The sequence below is a fragment of the Triturus cristatus genome, chromosome 7 (genome assembly GCF_964204655.1).
Source record: "Triturus cristatus chromosome 7, aTriCri1.1, whole genome shotgun sequence".
Taxonomy (NCBI): Eukaryota; Metazoa; Chordata; class Amphibia; order Caudata; family Salamandridae; genus Triturus; species Triturus cristatus.
Window position 1 is genome coordinate 1,425,499,395 of NC_140590.1, and position 25,501 is coordinate 1,425,524,895.

The window sequence follows — 25,501 nt, forward strand, 5'->3', positions numbered from 1 at the left end:
TTGTTTATCCTGTGTCAATGTGAATTTTGAACAGCCACAATTGTTATTAAGCCAGTGTAAGAAAGGCTCTAGGGTTTGTTCAGTGTCCTGCCAAATCATGAAAATGTCGTCTATATACCTCTTCCACTGTTTAATACCAGTATGGAAGGGGTAGGTGGCGGACAGAATGTGGTTCACCTCCAAGGAGTCCATATACAGTATAGCTAGATTTGGGGCAAAAACTGCCCCCACTGAAGTACCTTTAACCTGTTGGTAAAATTGGTCCTCGAATACGAAAAAAATCCTGGTTAGACAAATCTCTAGGAGTTGAAGTATGAAGTCAGTGGGAACTGGATGGGGTCGTGGGTGTTTAAGGACAGTTTCCATCACAAGTAGAGAGTCTATCTGAGGAACATTCGTGTACAGGGACTCGACATCCAGTGTGCACTGAGTATCAATTGTGGGGTCAAATGGGTGGCTCTCAACCATATTTATCATTGACATGCTGTCACGTATATAACAGTCAGTGAGTGGTACAAAGTCTAGAATGAAAAAAATCTACATATTGGCCCAGAGGCTCTAAAATAGACCCACAACCTGAGACAATAGGGCGGCCAGGAGGTCTATCCAGATTTTACTTGGGATTTGTTTCTTAAAATTCATACTACTTGTCAAAACAATCCGTAAGAGTTGCCTGAGCCTCGCTTAAATGTTCTCCCTATTTTATGCTTGTATGTTTGTGTAGTAGGAAGCAGGCTTGTGACCCACTTTTCAGTATTTGTGTTTGTTTATATCCCAAAAACTTGCTGATAAATTAAATATTGAACCTCTGTCCGGCTGGATAAGTTAACCAATACAGCACTGATTGGGTCTGTATTAATTTACTTCCTATCCCTACATCCCTTGGGACCATTGTAGCACAAAATAACTGTTTCATCCGCAGCACGGGACTTCGGTGGCAGTTAGGGGGACTTCAAGCTCCCAAATCCTTAGTGTCAGGAGGTAGGGAGGAGCCCCCAAGCACTATAATGTGCTATTGTTACTCATGGGCCAAGGTCAGGCCAGTCTTGCGCCCATCAGAGCCAAGTAGAGGCTGGGCTGGGCCACCCTTCTAAGGCTTAGTACAAGGTTCTGTCTGCACTACAAGGGCTACTGCATTGCATCACCCTGGACCGCGCCTCTCTACGTCCTTATTGGTGATTTGTATATTATTGGGGTTATATTAATGTATTCTTGTTTTTTTAATTTATTGCCGTGGCTTGAGAGGGAAGTGCTGGGTATTTCTTTTAGCTTTTACAGTGTAACTGTTCCTAATAACTGATTGCGGTAATCTTTTTTAGTTTTCCTTTGGTGGAGAGGTGTGCTGTCCTAACTCTGGGATATATCTAGTTTAAGAATGGGTAAAAGCCCAGGAGGGAGTAGGTGCTCCTCCAAAAGCCAAAAAATCTCCCAGAACAGCAGGTGGAAATTGTGTTATTGACAGGATAGATACGTTGTTGATAAAACATGAAGCGACCTTTAATCCCACTTCCCCTCTACTTTCTATAGCCACTGGAAACGTACATAAGTCTCCGATGTGTCGTCCCCCCCCCCCATCTCTGGGGCACAGCAAACAGAACAAACAAATGTAGTTATAGAATGTCAAAATCGTTATTCCTCTCTGCGCATGGATTAAGTGCCAAATGAGGAGAGGGGCATGAGCATGATGAGTGGGGATAGCGCCGAGGTTCTGAGGATGCTGGAATGTTTAAGGAGTACAATTCGCGTGTTGAGGGAGGAAGTCTGCACCCTCAAAAAAGAGGTTGCAAGTCTAGAAAACAGGGCTGGCACAGTGCTATCTCAGAACCATGTAAGACCTGGGGGGGGGGGGGGTGGGGGGGGGGAAGACACTTGTGGGTGTGAGGAGGGGTGGACCCAGTGTAAGGTTTCAAGCGAGTCCCTAGTTATTAATAACAGAGGCCCCAATCCCTTGATCCCTACCTCGCATAAACTGTCAATTCCCCCAACTCCAATTACTTCCCCACAATTTCCGTTTGAAGTACTAGAAGGGTGGGGTGAAACAATCCCAGTAGGGACCTGGACTGGGGGTCTGGTGGACTGAGGTAGAGATGGCATAACCCTGAGAGGTGGCAACCACAACATCGCCAACTCTCCCTTATTAAAGGGGGGGTGGTTCATAAAAAGATCTACTTTTGCAGTCCGGAAAACACAATCACAGCCATTTATATAACCCAGGTTCCAAAAATGGCAAGCGGCACAAGGGAAGTTCAGGACTCCCTATTAAAGTCATGCTTTGGATATGGGAGGTTAGGCACGGTTATTCTATCATCAGAAAATACCTAGTTAGAGCTGAGAGGACTGATTTGGGAGGGGTCCTTGCGACATGGAGAAGGCAGTCTTTAAAGACAAAGAGCTGGTAGAGGAATTATTGGCGAACGAACAACATTTAATGCCAATAGTCAAATTCGACCAAGTGTCGACCTCAAGGAGCCACCCTAATCCAACCCATCAGGGTAAACGATATTGCTACTGAAGAACAGGGTAACCCCGAATCAAGGGAGGCCAATGGAATTGTATGACTGGGAGCACAAAATCGGTCTAGTTTCAGTTGGAGAAGATTGGCCCTGAGAAGGAATTGTTGAACCAGAAGTCTGTGGTTTTAACTATGTCCACAGACCTACTCAATGAAAGATCTGGTACCTAAATGGATGTAGTAAGGGAATCCCTGCCCCAAGGATAGATGATAGGGAGACTATTAGGAGACATACTCCAGAGGCTATCTATAGCATACCATAAGATGGGGTTATCGATCTTAAGGGATCCAGATAGGTCTTCTGCAATCCCTTTAGACCATATGAATTATTGGTCCTAGAATGTTGCAGGGATTAGCAACAAGCTCCTAGAAGCAGACTGGGATCAGCTTACAGATACGCATGATATCTGCCTTTTAAAGGAGACGTGGTGCCCTACTCCTATTTTACGGAATGGGTATATGTCCTTCAGTGGAAATGCAGTACACTCAGGTAGGGGTAGACCTTCTGGGGGCTTATCAAGCTGGGTCGAAACTTTGCTTTAATGCACAATTAGTTGTATCCCCATAGATTTGTTTAAAGTATTTGCAATCAGTCTGGTGCGCTAGTCAGCTATGCCCTTGAAAATCTTTAATATATATTTATCGGGTGGAAACTGGCACTGCAGAGTCATTGCTAATTGATATCTTCGAGAATACTCTTCTAGAGACACCCGGAACGGTTAACTAATAGTGACTGGGGACCTAAATAATACTTTTGAACCCATGTCAATAACCACCCCCATGATTTGTTCCTAGACCAAGATAAGCATTGGAATATCTCTCAAACCAAACTCCCTGCTGTGAAATGGTCCCTGAGAGCAGCGTACTTGTTGGCCCTTATGCTAAATTGGGACCTGCGTACAGCTAATGATAGAACTCTTTCAGATAGGGATGGGAAGCCAACATTTAATAGACCAGGGCACTCAAGTCGAATTGACTATTTTCTAATTGACCTAAACCATGGGCCTAATATGATGGATATACAAGTAGTGGAAAGGATGGACAGTGGTCATAATGCCTTTTGTACGACACTAGTGGGCAGCATGGTAGAGAAACCCCCCAATCAAAGCTATCAGACATTGGAGACCTCTCAAATAGAAATAATGGCAAAGCCATAAGGTGTGACTGGGTGGTCAAACACCCCCAGCCTTGGATTCTGTCCTCACAAACGTAAAAGGTGCCTTTGCTCTAGATCCTAGAATATCTAAATTGCATAAAATTCACAAAGAGCTTGATTCCCAAATCAGGGAACTCTTATCCCAGGACACTAGAGCTCCCAGTAGTTAACCCTGGGATGTGGCTTGGTATACTAAAGAATGTAGGATAGCAAAGTCAGAACTATTAGCAGCAGCAAAATCAAAATGTAGATTTGAATTGGTGAGATGAAGAACCCTCTATAGCAGAGAACTGACCAAAGCCAGAAGGGATTGGGAGAGTAGCCTCAGGAAAAAACAAAACACGGTGCTCCAAGTCAAGGATAACACATTTTTCTGTAAATTAGCTGCAGTCTGTGCCAAAGGACCAAAGGGAGATCTGGAATTTTGCATCCAACCCCAGGAACGGGTTGCTCACTTTAGTAGTTTATCTTCCTCTAGCATAGATCTGGGGCAGGAGAGAGAGGATTCCCTGCTTGTAGCAGTCGAATCGTGCAGGTAGATTAGAATTTGACTTAAGTGAAACTATCAAAGCTTTTAACAGCTGTCTTGCATCTAGAGCCCCAGGCCCTGACAAGATGCCAAATGATTTGTATATGGCTAACTCCAAAGTATGGGGTCCTTACATTAACCATATATCTAATGCGATCATGTCAGGCATGGAGATTCATTCTTCCTGGAAAAGCGTTGATATTATTTCAATTTTCAAAAAGGGGCAAAGTAACGATCCGGGAAACTACAAGCACATCAGCTTGTTAGATTCCTTACAAAAGATCTTAGTAAACAGATGCTTGCCCACCTAAAAGACTGGATTGATGAAAATGAGGTGTTATATGACTTCAAAGCGGGTTTTATAAGTAAGGTCAGCACCACTGACCAGGTCTTTCATTTGTCTGTATTTATTGGAAGATATTAGTAGTCAACGGGGGCAACATGAATGTTGATTTACATGCTGCTTTCGACCTGGTCCCTAGAGGCAAGTTGTAGAGGGTATGGGGGGCAATGGGAATCCCCATAAATCTATTAGATATCTTGGTGAGGCTACACTTTGAAAATTATGCCCAAGTTAGGTGGGGTGCCAGTGGGCAACTGACCGAGCCCTTTAGAATCCAACATGGAGTTAGGCAAGGTTGTGTCCTTACCCCTACTCTATACACTATTTTCACTATACATTATTGGGGGGGTTGACTACATAGATAGGGATAAGTGTGACTTCCCACAAAATGGATGGTATGTGGTTTACCTTTTGCGGATTACATCATATTACTTTCGAAGTCTCCTGGGGGTTTACAACAGCTGTTAAACAAATTTAATGACTTGAGGGAGGTTTAGAGCTGAACAGTTCAAAGACTAAATTTATCCTATTCCATTCTACATTCTTTATAAAAAGAAAAGTAGGATGTGTGAGGGAAATAACCCAAATGACCAGGTATCATCTTTTGACTACCTAGCAGTAATACTTATGCCAAATTATAATTGGGTTTTCTAAATTTAAAAAAACTCACACTCTACTGAGCCACCATACGGTGATCATGGGCAAGATTCATAGACGGACAACATCTAAGAGGGTGGCATCTGCACTTGAGATATATGATATAAAGGCCCTAGGGACCACCTTGTATGGATCGGAAATTGGGGGGGGGGGGGGGGGGGGGAGGGGGGGTGAGCACTAAGATCTTGTCAACTGTTAAAAACAAGCATTGGTATAGCCAATAGGTCTCGCCTTTGGGACCTTATAAGTGTTTAGCCATGCAACAGTTGCATAACTAAATACTTATAAGGTCCCAAAAGCGAGACCTATTGGCTATGCCAAGCGGCCCTGCGGCCGCGAAAGTGATCGGGATCGCGATCAAACATCAAAGCGGCGGTGGGGCCACGAAAGTGAAAGTAATCGCGGTCAAGCGCGGCGCGCGCACCCGCGCACATGCACTGTAGCTCTAGGCTGGCCTGGTAGCACTTTTTGGAGCCCTCTCAAAAAGTCTCGCCAGACCAGCGCATGTGCTGGGTCAGGCGAGACCTAACAAGTTTATTAGATCCCACCTGGGTCTCTCAGCTAGCACACAAATGATCCAAATGTGTTTGGATTCCTTACACAGGGGTATATCTCAGAAGATAGTGTGTAGAAGTTTGAGCTTCTGGTATAGTCTATAATCTTCCCTAGCCTTAGGACCATACGGGGGGGGGGGGGGTTTATAGATCTTTTGTCTCCGACATGTGGAAGGAAAATTCCGCTGTTGATCTGCATGAAATCATTCGTGGGGACCTGGACGGGAAATATTTTAGTCTTCACACTTAGAATATTTGTGCCACCTTAAAAGCAAGACTAAAAGAAATTTATTGGGAGTATGTAGCTGATCGAACCGTGAAGAGGAATATTATCATTGGAATTTGTAGATGTAAAACCATGTTTTTTATAAAAACCCACAATTGACAAAATTATTTCTCCTCTTGCATGTAAATTGTATATCCAGTTCAGATACAAGACCCTCCCAACAAAGTGTTTTTGTAGCAAACGGAAATTGGACCCTCCTGCAGGTGATCTCTACCACTCTAGTCCATACAGTCTCCTGGACCCGAATTTAAAATCAGATCTGGGTCTTGTATTCATGTGTAAATCAATGGACAGAAAAGAATAAGCTTGTCAATCCACTACACTCGTGTCACTCATGTATGTCATACCTGTATAGCACCATTGACCACACGTATCACTACATGTTACTTGCCCTGCACTACAGTCACAAATGCATCACCGAAAAACCTTTTTGACAGCCATATTTATTATTTGTTATGGTTAACAATTTAGTAAATAATTGAATCTTTGAAAAAAAATCGTGTCTTTGTGGTGTCTTCTCCTTTTCTCTCCTTGTGGAAAAATCACATGTCTACCACACGGAATTGAAAATTCAAACTGGATTATATACATTGATCAAAGTAATTGTATTTTCCCAACAGAACCACTTGTTTTATATATTACAAATACCCAAGTTCTGAGGGACACAGGGTCACCCCATCATTGCTAAGGGTTGGCAGCCACAGCACAGAAGGTATGGCCAGATTTCCTGCAGGAACCAGAAGTGTACACAGTAAACCGAGTGATGCAGTCACCATTGGAGGGCGGGAAGCTCATATCCACCATATACAGGGTCCTGCTCAGACAGGAAAACAAGAAATATGAACATCTTAAAGACCAATGGCACAGGGACATGGATAAGGAATTCAAAGGATAACTGTGGAACACAGTCTTTGAAAACTGCAAACCAATTATGCATAATGCACTACTGAAGATTATCCATTTTAAGAGTGTACACAGAACATACATTATGCCAGTGATGCTTCAGAGAATAAACCCAGAATGCACTGATAACTGTCCTAAATGTAAAGCCATCACTGGCATGTATATACCCATGTGGTGGGAATGTGCGGTCATAGGGCAATTCTGGAACAACGCAACCACAAATCTGAGAATATTGAAAAATGTGAAAATACAGTGTGACATTCAAACATGTCTCTTAGGTAGACTTTCCAGGAATAAAAGTATGAAACCGTATGTTAAGCTAATAGAATTGGGATTGACAGTGTTCAAAGAAATATATTGCAGTGAAATGGAAACCAGCTGTAAACCTTAACGTGCAACACTGGGAGAACGAATACTTGAAATGGATCAGTGCAAAATGTGGGGTGTGTAAGAGGCTTCAAAGCAAAGTAGATGATCAAGAAACACAGAGTGGGATCTACTAGGACACATCAAGGAAAATGAAAATGTTCGGATAGTGAAGACGTTGTATGACACGAATGAGCATTAGGAACGCAACCAATAAAACCTATCGATGAGAGCTGCATGATAAAAGGGATAATGTGAGAAGTCCATTCTCATCTTGTTGTGCTTGGTGATAGAAATTTGAGTGGCACTTTCGGGGATCGTGGGACGGGAGGAGGGAATGTTATGTAATGATGTGACTGCCATACGAAGACCAATACAAAAATACATATATAGAAAAATGTGGCAAGACATGTTTTGCCGTGCAGTGGGTGGACGGGTTCAACGGGGACTGGGATGGTTGGGTTGGGGGGGGGGTTCCGGATACCTGGAATAAGATCAGAATACGGACACCACCTCTTCCTGGAGAAGTTCTGAAGGGAGCCAAAGAAAAAGACATAAGGGAGGTGATCAATCAAATAAAGTCAGTGATTCAGGGGCAACGGACAGAGGCAAACAAGTGTGTCTGGAGGATTCAGCAGGTGACTAAAAAGAACCTTGCTGCATAAAGATATAAGGTGCTTTGCTGAATAGGGTATTGGGCAACATTTACAACACTGGAGTCAACTGAGTGGAAGGAACTCTCCATATTGGGTGGCAGCAACAGGGTGAGGGGACACATAGGTTAGCCAAAATAGCAGTAGAAAATAGGCCACCGGAAGTACAAGAGCCAATTTGTACATATCGGCTATTCTATGCCTAAAATTTACCTCTTTATCAAGGTACTTTTCAGGCCTAGCCTGATAGCTATAGCGGACTTCAAGGCACTTCTAATCAGAAAATTCGTAAAAGAACACAATATACAGCCTCTCCTAAAATGGTGCAACAAAGATAAAAACAGTACAAATCTTCCACTGCCAAGTTTGACAGAGGTGTAATCAAACACCCTACTCTAATATGGTAATCTGTGAGATTAAATGTTAATAAATAACGGTGTATAGGCTTTAACACAGTAATAATAAACCTTCATTAAAAGTCTATTGGCTTTAACAGATCCTTTACACACTATCCATGTTATGTCTACTGTCCTAGTAACTTTTCATAATAAATAGATCAGACCAATGGCACACGACATAAAACTTTTTTAAAGAACCACTCGGGATATATCCTTTTGGACTTGGCACTTCTTGCAGGGTCATCACTGAACCTTTTGCCTTCCTCCTATATTTTTGCTGACCTGTTGCCCGTTTTATGACTCTGGGCACTTTACAACTGCTGATCAGTGCTAAAGTGCATATAGTCTCCCTATGTAAATTGATGTATAATTTGTGATTCCATGACTGGTTGGTTTGGGTTACCTGTCAGACCCTAGTACAGTGCACCAGGAGTGCCCAGTGCTTATAATCCAAATACTGCTGGTGGGCTTGCAGCACTGGTTGAGCCACCCACAGAAGCAGCCTGCAAAAGTGTGTCTAAGGTCTTCCATTGCAGAGCCTGCGTGCAGTCTGGTACTGTCATGCTGACTGGGCAAGTGCACCCACTTGCCAGTCCCTGAACCTTCCCTTTTCTTCATATCAGACACCCCTATGGTAGACCCAAGAGTAGGGTGCATTGTAAGGATAAGGTAGGACATGCCCTGGTGTGTGTGGCATGTTCTAATAGTGAATTACAGCCATTTTCGTTTTTCACTATTGCAAGGCTACCTGTTCTCCATTGGCCAGAATGGGCAGTTTGGTTATTACATCTTATAATCCTAACTGACATGGTGGAAATTCGAATTTAGTATGCCTGAACTCAAGATGGTAAAATACAACTTTTAGTGAAGTTGGTTTTAACATTCTGTGTTTGAAAATGCCACTTTTAGAAAGTAGGCATTTTCTTGTCTAACCATTCAAACCTGCCTCTGCTAGGCTGTGTGTATTCCTTTGTCTGGAGTTTGAGTGACAGGGCTGGGGAATTCCAGGAGACAGGGTGAGGTGCCCCAGTGGTGAATAGAGAGATCTGCATCTAGATGGGTGGGAGGAGTTGCACCTGGGACCTGAATAGGGCTGTGCCTGCCTTCCACAATGCTGGCTCCACCCCCTAGGGAGCGGCTGATGTCTCTGCCCTGCACAGTGAATGAAGAGAAGGAATCCTGTCAACAAAGTGCTCCAGGGCTGTACTTGCCTTCCACAATGCTGGCTCCACCTTCTGTGGGGCGTCTAATGTTTCTGCCCTGCACTGTGAAAGGAAAGGAGAAGTCTGGTAAACAGAGTGCTCAGGAACTGGTTTGGACTGGGCAAAGGCCCCTCTGCCTTCAGAGGACAAAGAATTTCTGGGTATAAAGATTGGGACCCTGATCCCAAGAATTTAGATCACTTTGGGAAAACAAGAAGAACCTCTGCTGAGGGATGAACCAGAAGAAGCTGAGGAGGAAACTATCCCTGAACCTGGGGGATTGGCCTGCAGTGGTTGCCTTACTGCCAAAAAGAGGAGAAAGGAACTGTGTGTGTACCTTTGCTCAACTTGTGAAGGATCTCCAAGGGCTTGGAAAAGAGCTTGCCTCCTGCTGAAGTCTCAAGAACAGACTTCACCCCCCAGCTCCCCAGAGTTCTTTGGAAGTGCCTGCTGTTGTTGTTGGGCCTTCTGAGGGACTGCGTGTCGCAAGGAGCTGGAAGCGCGACTCAAGAAGGAGAAGCGTGCCGCCGTCGAAGCTGCTGTCGTCGCATTTCGTAAAGTGTGTCGCCGCTGCAGCATCGCATCGAGCGGAAGCGTCTCGCATCATCCAGGAAGTGTCCCGCAACGCCGAAGAAGCGTGTCGCCATCGCAGCCATCGTAGCTGACGCATTGCACCGCATCAAGAGAAGAGTCTCGCATCGAGGAAGAAGCGTGTCGCCATCGCAGTTGTCACATTGCACCGCATCAAGAAAAGCGCCTCGCATCCACGGAGAAGCGTGCCACCGTCGGAGCCGCTGTCGTCACATCGCGTAAAGGGTGACGCCGCTGCAGCTGAAGCATCGAGTTGAGTCTTCTCGCAACATCGGAGAAGCGTGCCGCATCTGGAAGATCTTCACGTCTTTATTTATTTGCACCAAAAACTTCATCGCATTAACATCGTTGCAACACTTTAGTTGCCCTGCGTGTCGCATCAAAAAGGTACATTGACTTAAAGTGTCGCATTTAAGAACTTGAGAGAACTACGCAAAATTCTACCATCTAAAGTAACAGTATTGTGTATTTTTGTCGTTTAAAGGTCTTGTGGTAAATCTATATAAAGAATACTTATTTTTTATATAAAACCTGTGTGGTGTCCATTTGTAGTGTTGTCACTTGGTTACTGTATGTGTTCACAAATGCTTTGCACACTGCCTGAGATAAGCCTGTCTGCTCGTGTCAAGCTACCAAGGGGTTGAGCAGGGGTTATTTTAGGAGGGTACCCTTACCCTGACTATAGGAGAGGGTCGCTATTTGTCACTAGTGCATACCTGTGCCAACTAGAGACCCCCAAGTCTAACAATCCTTCATAATTATATTGTCAACATAAATAACTCAGGTGAACTGTATTGAGTAACAAGTTTCCCAAAAGGTGAAACAAGTACACTTTCATATGAAGTATGCACCGCGTGAAAAATGAAAAGTTTGTAGAGCTTGTCAGTCTGCTTTAGAACTCAAAGACAGAATGCATGTGCTGTCACTTGTAAGACATATTGTTTACTACAAAGGGGTTGGAGCCCGCCTAGTGCTGACTATTCACTGGCTTACCTTCCACTCTTATATGCTGCCTTTAAATTGGCAGCAAGTGGCAGTTTAACTTCCTCTGCTGTCGTGTGGAGCATTGACGAAGTACTAAGTGCTTCACTTTGATTGATGTCCTGCAATTGCTAGCGCTGTGATTAAGATACTCTTCATTTCTTCTTCCTTGTTGTCCATGTTGAAACGTCCGTGGGCCTTCTGCTATCAAACTCCCCCCACCGTTGCCTACGTTGCTTCTTCCCTCCAACCCTTCTGATGTTGTGTTGCTTCTTGCCTCCCACCTTCCTCTTGTCTAAGTTTCCCCCTCCCAAGTGTCATAAGAATGCTTTTTTTTTTTTTTTTTTTAATCAGCGCACTGATGTGGCAAGTGCTGACCACATCATAACACCCACGGCCCATGTTACTTCCTTCATCCAACTAATTTTCAGTCTCACTTCTTCCCTCCCACCCTACTGTTGTCCATGTTGCTTCTTCCCTCTCAGCTCCCGTAGTCTGTGTTGCTGTCACTAGTCGCCATGAGAAAAAAAAAAGTGCTATTAGAAGCCCAGTGCTGGCCAAGTCATAGTTCTTTTTTAAACCTACCGCTGTCAGTGTTGTTCGTTCCCTCCCTTCCATTGCCCGTGTTGCCCGATACCTCCCACCCTCCCTCCCTCTCGTTGTACAGGTCACCCTCTACCTCTGGCCATAAAAAATTAAAAAAAAGTGATATAAGACAGAATAGCATTTTCTCTCAAGTTAAGCCATGCTGCACAAGAGCCGCACTGCTCTCCAACACAGTTAAAAGACATGGGCGAGAGCTATTAGATTTGCCAATGCTGGTTAGTATTTGGGACACTTTGCGTTTAAGCCTTTATAACTTGTTTTTCGCAAAAGTCATCCAGCCCAAATTTGCATTCGTTATATTCCACATATTGCAAAGGTACTCAGGGTTTATGGATTACCCATAACTGTCACTCAAGGAGAGACGAAACACTGTTGGGCCCATAATGAGATGAGGCACGGCTAATGAGGCCATCTAGATTTACTTTTGCACTGTATACCTTACATTACATTTTTTTTCAGCTCGGGAGGTGAGGGCAGCTATACCCTCGCTTTCCGAAAAAAAAATTCCAAAGAAAACTCTTCTGGTGCTTCCAACAAAAGTATGTTCTCATACAGTGTGGTGGACGAACAGTTCAGGCCACAGACTATAAAAGTGAAGAGGTGAACATGAATGGTTTTGTCCACCGCAGTTAAGTGGTTAATAACTTTGATGAAAGTGAAAAAAAAACATCAAGCATTAACTGAATGCAATGCCGTGTAATGTTCTTAGCTATCTAGAAATAAGGTATAACAATCGCATTTTAAACGCCGACCTAGAACAATTTTATTACATTAAAAGAAAACCTTTTTTACATTGACTTTCTTGAATGCACAGCACAGCGAATTACACAGATTATCAACAGCGATAATCAAAGAATGTAGTTTTACCTGAGTAAGGATGTAACTCCGTTGAGCCTCTTCCATTTTTATCAAACTAGCATTGATGTAGTCATTTTCACCCTGGCGTAGCTTAATTCGACTGTGGTCAACTGTAATGAGAACAGAAGAAGATTAATAAAGACTATATAACGTTGTGCACTAAAGTAATATGTCACCTACCCTGTAAACATCTGTCTGTGGTATATAGTGCTGTAGATTCACATGCTCTTCATACTCCTGCCATCTAGCGTTGGGTCCGGAGTTGTGAAAGTTGTCTTTCTTCAAAGAAATCTTTCGAGTCACAAGGTCAAGTGATTCCTCTCTGGGATATTGCTCATGTGCATCGACTCCATTGTTAGATTGTTTTCCCGCAGGCAGATGAGTAAGGAGTGTTAAGTATGTGTCAGTAAGATGACCATGCTAAAAGTAAATGTATGATGTAAATGCAACAACTACAGGCGTCCGAGAAGGGAGGGTGCATGTGAATCTACAGCAGTACAAGCCACAAACAGATGCTCCCAGGGTAAGTAACATTTCGTTCGATGGCATGTGTGGCTGTAGATACACAAGCTCTGCATGGACTATAAATCAGTCTCTCCTTAGAAGTGCTGGCTACCCTGTGGGTGTTGCAGTGGTTTGGAAAAGAGAACGTAGCACTGCCAGTCCTACTTTGGGTTGTTTGCATGCTAGAATAGCCACAAAATAGTGTTTGGTGAAAGTGTGTGGTGTGGACCATGTAGCTGCCTTACAAATGTCAGCTATGGGGAGGTTTCCTAAAAAAGGTCATGGCTGCTCCCTTTTTGTGAATAGAGTGTGCTCTGGGAGGAACATGTAAAAGTGTTTTGGCTTAAGGTAGCAAGTCTGAATACATTTGACTATCCATCTGGATATGCCTGATTTGGATATTGGGCTGCCTTTATGAGGTGGGGAAAATGCGACAAAGAGTGGATTAGATTTTCTGAAAGCTTTTGTTCTATCTATGTAGAACATGAGTGCTCTTTTGACATCTAGTGTATTGAGAGCTCCTTCCACAAGCAAATCCAGTTGAGGGGGGGGGGGGGGGAGAAACTTTAAACTCAATGGACTGGTTGAGCTGTAATTGAGAGGCTACTTTGAGAGCCCACAAAAGAAATTGAAGGGGGCATGAGTGTAGGGGCTCAAATAGGGAACCCATGATACTAGTGAGTGCGACGCTAAGGTTCCAGGAGAGTGCTGGAGTAACCCGTGGTGAAATAACTAATTTTAGTCCTTCCATGAAGGCTTTAAGGACTGGAATTTTGAAAAGAGAGAAATGCGGTCTATTTTGGAGGTAGGCCACAATTGCAGCGAGGTGCAACGGTATGTAAGTGTATGCTAAACTTGCCGTTTGCAAATGTAGCAGGTAGCAAACAATGTCCTGCACTGTGGCTCTTAGAGGATCAATGTATTTGGGTTGACTGTAGTGAACAAATCACAAACATTTTGCCGAATAACAGGCTCTAGTGGTAAGTTTAGATGCTTCCTTGAGAATATCGATACATTCTTGTGGTAGTCAAACTAACACATCAGGAGCCAAATTGCTAGGCTGAGAGTTTTCAGGTCTGGATGTCTGATTTGTCCTTGATGTTGAGTGAGAAGGTCCAGGTTGTTGGGGAGCTTCTCGTGTGGCACTAGAGAGAGTTGTGAGCCAAGGCTGACGTGCCCATGTGGGAGCTACCAGGATCACTGTAAAAGAAAAGAAGTTGCCCACAGCATCCAAACAAGGAAAGGAAGAAGTGAGAGAGGAGAAAAAAGCGTAGGCAAATATTCCTGACCAACGCAGCCATAGGTGCAATGCTCATGGATAGTGGGTACCTGGAGGTGAAGTTTGGGTATTTTGTGCTTTCTGCTATGGTGAAAAGCTCAATTTGAGGGATCCTTCCTCCCTCCCCCCCCCCCACACTTTTGGAAGTATGGCAAGAGGACTTGCGGGTGGAGTTCCCATGCGTTTACTTGTTGCTGCATTCTGCTGACCAGGTCTGCAAATAGGTTTTCTTTTACCGGAAGCTATACGCCAAAAGGTGAATGTTGTGATGTAGAGCCCACTTCCATATGGTCTGAGAGAGATGTAATAGTTGTGAAGACCGTGTCACCCCCTGTTTTTGTAGATATATACATGGCTGTCATATTGTCCAACGGGACTAGGTAACCTTGTGAGACAGGTGAGGAAGGAAAGCTTTCAGTGGCAAGTAAATTGCCTGAAGCTCTAAGTAACTGATGTGTAGAGATAGATGTTTGGCATCCTAAAGACCTTGTACGGTGAGGTCTTGTAGGTGAGCACCCCATCTAGTCTGTGATGAGTCCGTGGTAAGAGAGATGTGGAGAACAGGATCCATAAAAGGCCGCCCATTCAACAGTTGGTGTTCCGTCATTGCAGAGAACAGTGAGTGGGGTTTTATCAACTCTAGATGCTCCAATTGACCCTGTGACTGAGACCATTGGTGAGCTAGATATTGCTGAAGGGGATGCATATTTAGCCTTGCATGGGGAACTATGGCAATGCAGGATGCCATCATTAATAGTAGATGCATAATCGTCCATATTGCGATTGTGTGGTGTGATTGGAACTGGGGCAATTTGCCTGAAAGTTCTGAATTTGAGCTGGTTTGGGTTAAGGTAGTCCTAATTGTGTGTTTAGGATTGCTCCTAAGTAAAGGTGGATTTGTAGGGGTTGGAGGTGAGGGGGCTTTGAGGACATTGATCATAAAACCTAGGTTGTATAGTTGGTCTATTGTGATTTGAGTGTGTAGCTGGCACTGCTGATGTGTACTGGCTTTGAAAAACCAGTCGTCTAAGTAGGGGAATATGTGAACACTTTGTCTACGCAGATGTGAGGCGACCACAGCTAAGCATTTTGACGACACCTGAGATGCAGTTGCTCCAAATGGAAGAACTTTGAACTGACCGTGTTTTCCTGTTAACACAAATCTCAAGTATTTGCGGTGAGCAGGATGTATTGGTATGTGGAAGTAGGTGTCCTTTAGGTCCAACGTTGACATAAAGTTGCCCTGTTAAATAAGAGGAAAGACATCCTGTAAGGGGACCATATGGAAGCTATCTGATAGGATGTAGTTGTTTAAAGGCCAAAGATCTAAGATTAGGAAGTATAGAGAGTATACTCCTGAGCCCTGATGTTGATGGGGGAACGGGTTTTATAGCTCCTTTGAGAAGAAGGGTAAATAAGAAGAAAGACATCCTGTAATGGGACCATATGGAAGCGTTCTGATAGGATGTAGTTGTTTAAAGGCCGAAGATCTAAGATTAGGAAGTATAGAGAGTATACTCCTGAGCCCTGATGTTGATGGGGGAACGGGTTCTATAGCTCCTTTGAGAAGAAGGGTATAGACTTCCTCCTGCTTTAGAAGTGTCATATGTTCCTGAGAAACCTGTGAGTGCGAGGTGGAAAGTTGGGTGGTGTGGTAATGAGCTCCAGACAATAGCCATGTTCGATAATGAATAGTACTCCTTTGTCTGTGGTGATGGTATTCCAGACTGGGTGAAAAAACTGTAGTCTGTCCCCTGACAGGTGTTGTGTGGTTGAGGGGAAAGACAGGGTAGTAAGTGTTTTGTAGTGGGAGTTGTTCCGCGAGCAGAGCCACCCTTGCCCCTACCTTTGTTTTTATTTCCCCTTAAGAAACCTATAAAGGGGAGGAGCCAAGATGGCGATCGGGACGGCAGCGTAGGCTCCCGGCTCCGTGAACCTCCACATCCCGCACAGATATCCTGCATGAGATCCTTAGCCTGCGCTATATGCCCGTGTTGGTGACTGAGAGCGGCAACCGATCGTGTGATTCTGAAGTTTCTGGCGGTGGTACCGCCGGAGAAATTTTCATTTGAAGTTTGCGGCCTGTGCAACCCTGGAACCGGGACCTCGGGTGGACAACATGGCCGGGCGGCAGTTCAACAACAGCGGCCTTTGGTGACTGGGTGGAGTCGGAGTACCGGAGCGGTGCGAATATTGGCCTGAATTTCGCCGTGGTCATTCCTACCACTAAGCGTAGCGGAACGAGTGCATGCCCGAGGTGGCAATTCCGGGATTCTCCGGTAATTGCCTGAGCCTTCGCCGGTGAGCTGCCCGGACGCTGCTCGTAACTCTTCCCGATTTTCGCGGGCTGCTCCCGGATTTTCGTGGGCGCTGGTCCGTGGTGGGGATGACTGTTACCCGTGACCACACACCGGATACATATTTTTGCCTGCCCCCGGAACCCTGTTTCCAGTGACATGGAACTTGAGGCGCTTGTGCCTGAGTCCCGGTCCCAATCTGGGGTGGACCTACCCGGCGGCCATCTTGATAGGATGGAGTCTATCATCCTGTACGCTGGGTCTCAGCAAGATTGGGAGTGTGTGACTACGAGGAGCGTGGCGGAGCGAGCGCCGGGAGCTGTGCTGGGGTACGGTGACCTTCTCGAAGCTCTCGGTGCCCTTCATTCCACCTTGGTTCACGGCGCCTGGGTATTGGGGAGAAAGCTTGATGGTATGGCGTTAGCGTCGGAACAGTTGCGATCTGCCTGTCCCCAGGTACACAGGGACTTATTACACTTCACACAGGAGGACAGTGTCGTGGCCGCCCCTGTGAATAGGGAAAAGCTGGAAACTCCGGACAATGTGCCAACGTGTGATCGGCTGGCTGTGGGTCTGGTCTGTTCCGGAGGTTTTGGATTTGAGCGGGGGGTGGAGGCTTTGTCCCACGCGCAGCCTCCGGCGACCCAGGCAATATTCAAGCAACGGTCGCCTGCTCTGGCTGATTCCGCCTTCCTGGACCTTGTGTGCAGTGCAGATCCTGGGGCAGTACTGGGAAAGATGATCCTCCAAAATGCTGACTGTGTTGGTACTCAGAGACGTCCACCCTACATGTGTGTGTCGCTTCCTGGTCGTTTTTGGACGCTCCTCTTCCTTGTAACATTGGACATGGCGCTGGGTCGATGGGTATGCATGGGTAGATTCGCAAAGAGTGGCCAAGGATAAGGTTGATCCTTCAGAGGTTGTCATCTAATAGGCGGGCGGGCACAGGGGTTGCGTGCTCTCACGGCATAACTAATAGTGTAATAGGTGCATAATGCTCCCCATTTTTCTTTGACATGGTCGATTTTGTGTTGTTTACTGTTTGCTTTGGGGGAAAACATATTGTGCGGGAGGGAGAAGCCGGGGGCATGTTTTGAAGGCCCTCCTCCAGTTTATTAATACTCTCTCTACCCCCCCGTCTGGTGGGGTTTCCTTTCTTACTCCTTTTTCTCTGTTTCTTCTATATTTCGGGTCTGGTTCCGGGGCAACAGGCACACTGCTGGGGGGGGGGGGCCGTACTCATCTGCAGAGGTGCAGGGTGGGGGGTTGGGGGAGGGGATTCTTTAGTCTTTTAATTTTTTTCCATGGCCTCCTTTTTCTTCTCTTTTTCTTCTTTGTCTTTCTTTTCTGGGATCAGCACGGTGGGTCTCCTTCGCTGTCAATCACTGCTTTTTCATGTGTGCCTCAATTTCCGTGGTATTTTCTGGGTCTTAGGGCAGGGGACTGCAGGCGCAAATGGCCGTGATATTCCTCCACATCCTGAACTTCCTGTTTCAGCGCCATTGACCGGATAGATTGCTGTTTATTGTTGACGTTTACTATTCTGCCTGCCATTTTTTGCTGCTGGGAAATTGTTTGGCACCTGATCCTTCCACTCCTCATTATAAAATGAAAACCTTTTGTATCCTGGTCTCCTACTTGGGCTGTTCAGTGGCCAAGAGTATACTAGCATGGAGAATCTGCTCCCCGAGGTGCGGCCTGTGACTAAAATTTGCTTTCTGTTACTCTGACTGCTTAGCGGCCGGCCCCGGGGGTTGTAGGCCCATACTTGTCTTTGGTTGAAATGTCAATAAAGGTTTTAAAAAAAAAAAAAAAAAGAAACCTATAAAGGCTACTTGACAGTTGTATCGGAGAGGGAGAGGCAATTCACTCCTCCTGGTGCACACTAGAAAGGTAATGGACATGTGGCATAAGGTAAATAAGATGACAAGATGGGAGGCTAAATTTACAGAACAGACTCCTCTATGCGAGGGAGATGACCTGGGAGAGCGGAAACGCCTGCAGGGCTTCCAGTAATGGAGTCTTATCGGGATTGACCTACTGGGGGATGTATGGAAGGAAGGTAAAATGATAGATTTTGACACCTTGCGGGAAGGGTTCCAAATGGGGAGGGGAGAATATCTTTGATACCGCCAGCAGCGCCACGCGCTTCTCTGTCACCTGACGGACAGAACTCCAATCACGGAGTATTCACCGCTTGAGGATCGTCTCCTCCTAGACACCACGATAGATAAAGCAATATCCCCCCCATATAAAAAACTCGCAAATAACTCCCCAGATTGCATGGGCCTGCTGCGAGAGGCCTGGGAATCGGATGTGGGCCTTCTCGAGGATGATGACTGGGCTGAAGACTTGCAGATTCCCAGAGACAGCCATTAGGGCACGCTTCAGACTTGTCCAGCTCCGTATCCTCCAGAGATCCTTCGCATCACAAATGGCTCAATTACGGATAGGTAGCTGTACCTCAGACGAGTGCGTCAGAGGTTGTGACGAGAAAAGCTCCTTCTTCCACATTTTGTGGCCCTGTCGCATAATTCAAAAGTACTGGGAAAGTGTTGCCCGAGTGATGACGGCCGTGGTGGAGGAGGAGGTCCCGCTAGAGCCGAGATGGCACATACTGGGAGTAACGGGAGAGACGACGTGGCTGCAATGGGCCAAGACCTAGCTGGCCCTAGCAGGGGGAGGGGGTGGCCAAGAGGAATATAACCCAGGCATGGAGGGCAGGGATTGCCCACACGTTGAAGGCCTGGAAGAAAGACTTGGATTAGTGCCAAGGGGCGGAACAAGTGATTTATCAAAGTCGGGGTTGACAATGTAGAAGAGAAAAGATATGGGGGGCATGGGCAAAGTACAGAGGCCAATGGACAATGTCATAAGGAGTGTTACAGAAACTGCCAGGATGACCAGATTTTTGTATACCCCTCGAGTGTATAGATGATAACAGCTAGTAATTGATTTAGATACGCGTTATGCCTTAGGATACCAGTGACAAAAGTTTATTCTGTACAATATCCATGTATATGATGATTATCTGAAGCTTGTTTTTAGGTTTAATAAAAAGAATTTTAAAAAAAGAAACCTATATAGAAAACCTTGAAGTTAAGAGGTCTAGGGCTGTTTCCATTGGAGGTGGATGCCTCTGTAGAGGTGGACTTGTATGCACCCCTGTAGCCTGAGCGACGAATGGAGCCCATAGAAGTGAAGTTTTGCTTTGGCCATGTCAGTGTCCTCATAATTTTCTTTTTAAAGGTAAAACTACCAATTGTCCAAAGAGGTATTCTTTATCGAAGGGCATGTTTAAAACTGCCTGTTGGACCTCCTGTTTGAACCCAGAACCCCCTAAACCAGGCGAGTCGCCTAAGAAGAACGCTAGTTTTAATTCCTCTAGCTGCTGTCTCTGCAGCGTCAATGGCACAGTGAATGGAAGTGTTAGTGATGGTCTGCCCATAGATAACAATTTGTTCATCTCTTTTCCTATAATCCTCAGGGAGGAGCTCCTCCATCTCTTCCTAATGTGCTCTGTCATAGCAGGCCAAAAGAGCTTGAGAATTGGTGATGCACCAATGATTGCCAGCATGCACTGCAACCCTCTTTCTGCAGCGTCAATGGGCCTACTTTCCTTTTCTGGGGGAGGTGTATCCTCAGTAGCCTGGAAATTGACCCTTTTACGTGCAGTAGTGGCGACAATGGAGTCTAGTGGTACTCGACTCAGAATAAATACAGGATCGGATGGTGTTGCCTTATACTTTTTGATCTACATGAGGGGAAACAATTCTGGTTCTGAGAGGGTCCTTAAAGATCTCAGTTGCAGGTCTCATCATGCCAGGTAACATTGGCAGAGATTGTGTATCCCTGTGAGTAGAAGTTAGTGTCAAAGAGGAAATCCTGCTCTAGGGGTTCCCATGGAGCTCTATGTTGTGGAAAGCTGCTGCTCTCGCAATTACTTCCTGATGGGAGGTTGCATCCTAAGGAGGGAGAGGACGAGCGGAGTGCAGGTCGGATCATTTGGTGTAGTGGGGTGCGTGTCGTATATTCCAGGAATCAGGATCTCTTAATGGTTCCCTCAACCCACCAGCTTTGGGACTGTGGTGATCCCCGAGGGGACATGTCCTATATATCCTGCTATGAGGATAATGGCTGAGGAGAGCCAGGAGGGGATGGAGGTGGTGGAGAAGATGTTGGAGGGGCAGGTAATGTAGGAAGTGGTTGATAGGAAGGGCTAGTGGCCTTGTCTTTTATTTTCTTCTTTTGAGGAATGGGAAAATCTACTGCCTCCTCAAATGTCCATTTCCTTTTCGGAGGTGGAGAGGAAGGTGAAGCATGAATGCGATGAGTGGAGTCTTGAATTTGGATTTTCCTCGGGCGAATGTCCATCTTTTCTAGGACATGAGACGTGGAAGCTGATGATTGTTTTGAGTGTTTTGGGTCTGTAGGTTTCGGTACCGAGGATTTCGGCTTGGATGGTGGGATGCTTAGTCAGCGCTGTGGGAGATTGGGTCGGCTGTCGAATAGGTAGCGAAGCATGTTCTTGGCCCGAAGAGGTCGATGCCGAAGGATTGGTCTGGATAGAAGTCTTTAGCACGGGGTGCGAGGGCGTTAATCCAAAGCAGTTTTTCGGATCAGACCATGGCCAGAAGGCAGTAGGGGTCCAGCGACCTCTAATGGTGGGAGTGCCAAAAATGTTTTGGTCAGCTTGGATGGAGGGGCTGAGTCTGAGGTCATAGTCACGTGCTAGGCGGGTGGGAGTTCCAGCGTCTCCAGGTCTACCTCCACTTCAGAGCCAGAGCTTTCGGGAATCGAGAAAACTTACTCTTCCTCGACTGTCCGCTCCTCTGGGGTGAGTTTTTTGCCGAAAATGTCAGAACTGTCATCTGTGGTCTTGCAAGACATTTCCAGCCGACGAGTCCTTTGATTCTGAATGGTTTTCTTAGACCTAAATGACTTAGATGCAACGCAGTATGCTTCCTTGTGGTCGGACTAAAGGCACAGGTTGCATACGAGGTGTTGGCGAGTATGCAGGAATTTCGATTGGCAATGCAAACAATCTATAAGGCATGCGTGCCATCACCAACAACACATTTTTGGATGGAGCTGGTAGGATGCTGAAGGTAGGCCCGAATGTGCAGTGCCCGCAAGGGCGACTGGACGAAGTTGAACCGGCGAGTTGTTGAAAGGCGAGTTTATGCCTGTGCGCAATATCACCGAGAGGAGGAGTCACTCGACCCTGTGACTTGAGGTGACTTCTTCAAAGAAATCAACTTGCACAACTCTGGATCCAACACTAAACTGTAGGAGTATGCAGAGCAGGTGTATCTACAGCCACACATGCCATTAAACAGCACATTACAACACATTCAATTATGCTTCTCAAAAGCTGTCAAAAGGAGTACTGAAGCTTCAGGCAAAAGTAGTTCTATTTCTCTGGGTTCCCTTAAATTACAACATGGTAGAAAAGAAGAGTAACTATGTGATTGAAAGGTCTATATTCTTTGGAAATAAACCTGGAATACGAAGTTCATAAATGTATTATAAACTGAGTGCAGATGAATTAGGGGAGTAACCGAATAATTAAGCAAGTACATCACAAATTAATGTACGGTTATCAGATCTGAGTAACAACAAGTCTTGAACTAAGGTATACTTTACCTCAATGTCTAAATTTGATAGCGAAATGCAGGCATATACGTTGTAATTTAAATATTCATAAGCGAAGCCTGCAGCCCTTTTAAACAACTCTGACTTCTCTCGGATCAATGATATCGTAAACTCAGACTGCTTGCTTGTTCCATGCCTAAATATTGGCTAAATGTAATGCACCACACACAAATCTTAAACAACTTTTCCACCCTTACTGTCTTGAAAGCTTTTCCAACACCACCACTGACATTTTCAACACCAACTGAATAAAACTTTATCTACTGGGGAAAACCTCTCACGAGACACCCTGATCCTTTTGTACTTTACTGCTTTCAATATGGCTGCACACTGACGCCTAACACTTCCTAAAGCAGTCCATTATTCCAACATTGCCCAACCTCTCTAAATCAGCAAAAAAAGAATCAAACAGAAAACTAATAAATTGCACCAAAATAGCTTTTCGCCAGCTATCATCACTATAGGGTTCCTGACGGCGGAGCCGGTGTGGAATCACCGATTAAAACATGAATCGGTGTTGGCCTCAATCAAAATGAAGCAAGCAGGCCATCAGTTTGGCAACAGTGTGATCTGCCACTTCTGTGCCAGACTGCCCATTTGGCCAAACTAAAAATCTGTCCCTAAAACTGCCCAATTTCAACTATGTTGCCATCTGTTGTTCCCTCAATTGATTAAGGGAAGAGAATCACCGATATCTTTAATTTCTCAGCTGCAAAAAAATATAATTTACCATTTTATATCTTTTTAGAATTAATTTACTATTTTGTCATTCTTATTTGACCAGTTAATAGGGATACACTTTATATTTAAACTTACAAATACAAAGGACACTACCATGTATCTCATACCGTTATTACAGAACGATTCACCTGGTAAATCCTGATAAGGGGAAACAAATAGCAATGTGACCATATTATTGTAGTCCATGACAAATCTTTAACATAAATCCATTTTCCTACTCTACCCCTTCATCCACTTTCAAAAGTTTTTATCGACCCTGAATACCAAGTTTTGGGTCATCTCACGTTGCCTTCATCCAAATAAAAATCACTTTCAACAATCTCCAAACAAATGTCATCTACTGAACAAGGTTTTCATCTCTGTTTAGTCTGAATTATTTGTAAGCTGTGATCAAACATTCATCTGACACATTGGGGGTCCTCATAAATGAAGTATGTCTTATTACTCATACCAGCGGGGGATTATCTAATCAGCACTTTTCCATTTCACATAACCTATTTTAGTTATTCTTCATTTCAGGCAGCAGGAGGGGAAAATGAACCATTTCTTTGAAAGAGCTCATGTTCCTTAGAAACTGAAGGCTGATTAACTTCCTCTTTCTACACTCACATAAGCTACTGTTTAATTTTAATGAGAAGGGATTTAAGAAGACTTTCCTTTCTTCACTTGCTCTGATCTGGTTTGAAAAGTAATGAATCTCCCTTCTCTCCCCTCATGCAAATCTCCTTTACCCATTTATCCCTGCTTGTAAAGGCCCCCTTCAATAAAAACTGGCTTGCATCCCTTACTTCTCTACTACTCTTGCCAAACGTGGGTTAAAAGCAAACTCCTTGGACTTCATCCTTGATAATAGACTATATATGAATCAGCATATCAAAAACGTTGCGAAAGAGGGTCAATGGCAAGAAAAATAAAAACATTTGTCCCCAAGAAGAGTCTAAAATAGTTGCTCATACCTTGGTTCTCAACATCATTGAGTTTCAGAAACACCAACATTACAATGGCACCAGTCAAAGATACCATTCATGCCTAAGAGCGTTCGGTGGCTGCAACCTGTCAAAAGTTTATTTCGCCCAAATATTAAATGCTCTACTACAGCATCTATGATCAAGATCTCTGGCAGCACATACTCCCAGAAGAGAAAATACTCTGAAACAAATAACCCTTAAGTAGGCTTTCTCTAGATCCACCCTGCAACTCTAAAAGTGCACAGCATTATCCAGTAGGAAAGCTCCTATTCAGAACATGGTGTAAAACAGGAGACAACCACCCTTGATATGAGAAGGCCCTGGCATTTATTCTTTTCCCCCCAGTCACTGCCATATGAACAAACCACCTGACTATCATTTGCTCCTCCAACTGCCAGTCATTGCAAACTTTATCTGAAATTGTCCAATCACTGACTGACTGTTTTCTGGGTCCCGGATCTTGTTGAGAACTGTTATCGAAACAACTGGCTTTCTCATTAATTTGTACCCAATTCCAAACTTTATTTATAGAACTCCAACGTTTATAAAGGCTTGTACTTGCTTAATAAAACTATGTGTATAAAATCAATTAAGGGGGTTTGGCATTGGGAATAGTGGGTGGAGTCCAAGCAGAGTCCTCCTCTGGTGGCTTGGTAGGTCTAAGCTCTAGCCAATTTTCTGTAGGCTGCATTGGTCAGAGTCAAAGTAAAATACCCAAGTTGTTCAAATAAATACAGGATGGGCATTGGTCGATGCGTGCCAAGACAGTGTGTCTGGAGTGGCGGAAATTCCACAAACCAGACAGGAGTTACTGGTGCCCAGTGTTGTTCCAGCTGAGCAAAATGTGGTCAAGACTCTTTGTATAGAATAGTATCTACTTAAAAGGCTAGGTGAAGATCTTCAAAATAAAGTGACACCCTATTCCAATGGAGCAAATCTCCCCTTGTCTTTGCAATCTCAGAGGATTGTGATTTGAAAATCTAGTTTGATGCCATGTCTCCTGAAAGCAATTTAAAAACAAGCATTTCCAATGCAAAAGGTCTCGCATTTGAGAGATTGTGAGCTATTGGCATTGTAAATGACAATGCCTTTTTTTATGCGTTTTGAAAACCTGCAGGCAACAACTCATTTGGAAAAGTGAAGGTCACTTTGCAAATCACTTGAACGAATGTAAAAGCAAGCACTGTGCAGAAACCTAAAGCACAGCACCTGGGGGTTAGAGGGGGCTGCGGGCCGGAGGTGCCAGTGTGGTGTACGTTTGTTTTTTAAATTTAAATAAAGCTCTGTTGTGAAACCTAAAGCACGGCGCCCTGGAATAGTTGGGAGGGCAGTAGGTGCTATTGTTATATGTGCCTGTGTTGCTAATGCAAATAAAAAAAACAATGTTTAGGTGGACAAGAAGAGAAAGGCGCAAGTATGACATATTAAAGTTAAAGCACGTCGTGAGGACAAAATATTTTTT

General features: G+C 44.7%; 1 protein-coding gene across 1 annotated transcript in view; it reads right to left on the reverse strand.

Moving 5' to 3' along the window:
* Positions 1 to 25,501, reverse strand: part of PTPN1 (protein tyrosine phosphatase non-receptor type 1) — a 350,095-nt gene that overhangs the window by 127,833 nt on the left and 196,761 nt on the right. The window contains exon 3 of the mRNA XM_085619150.1: positions 12,605 to 12,705. Coding sequence (XP_085475276.1) covers positions 12,605 to 12,705 — 101 coding nt within the window. The remainder of the gene's footprint in view (positions 1 to 12,604; positions 12,706 to 25,501) is intronic.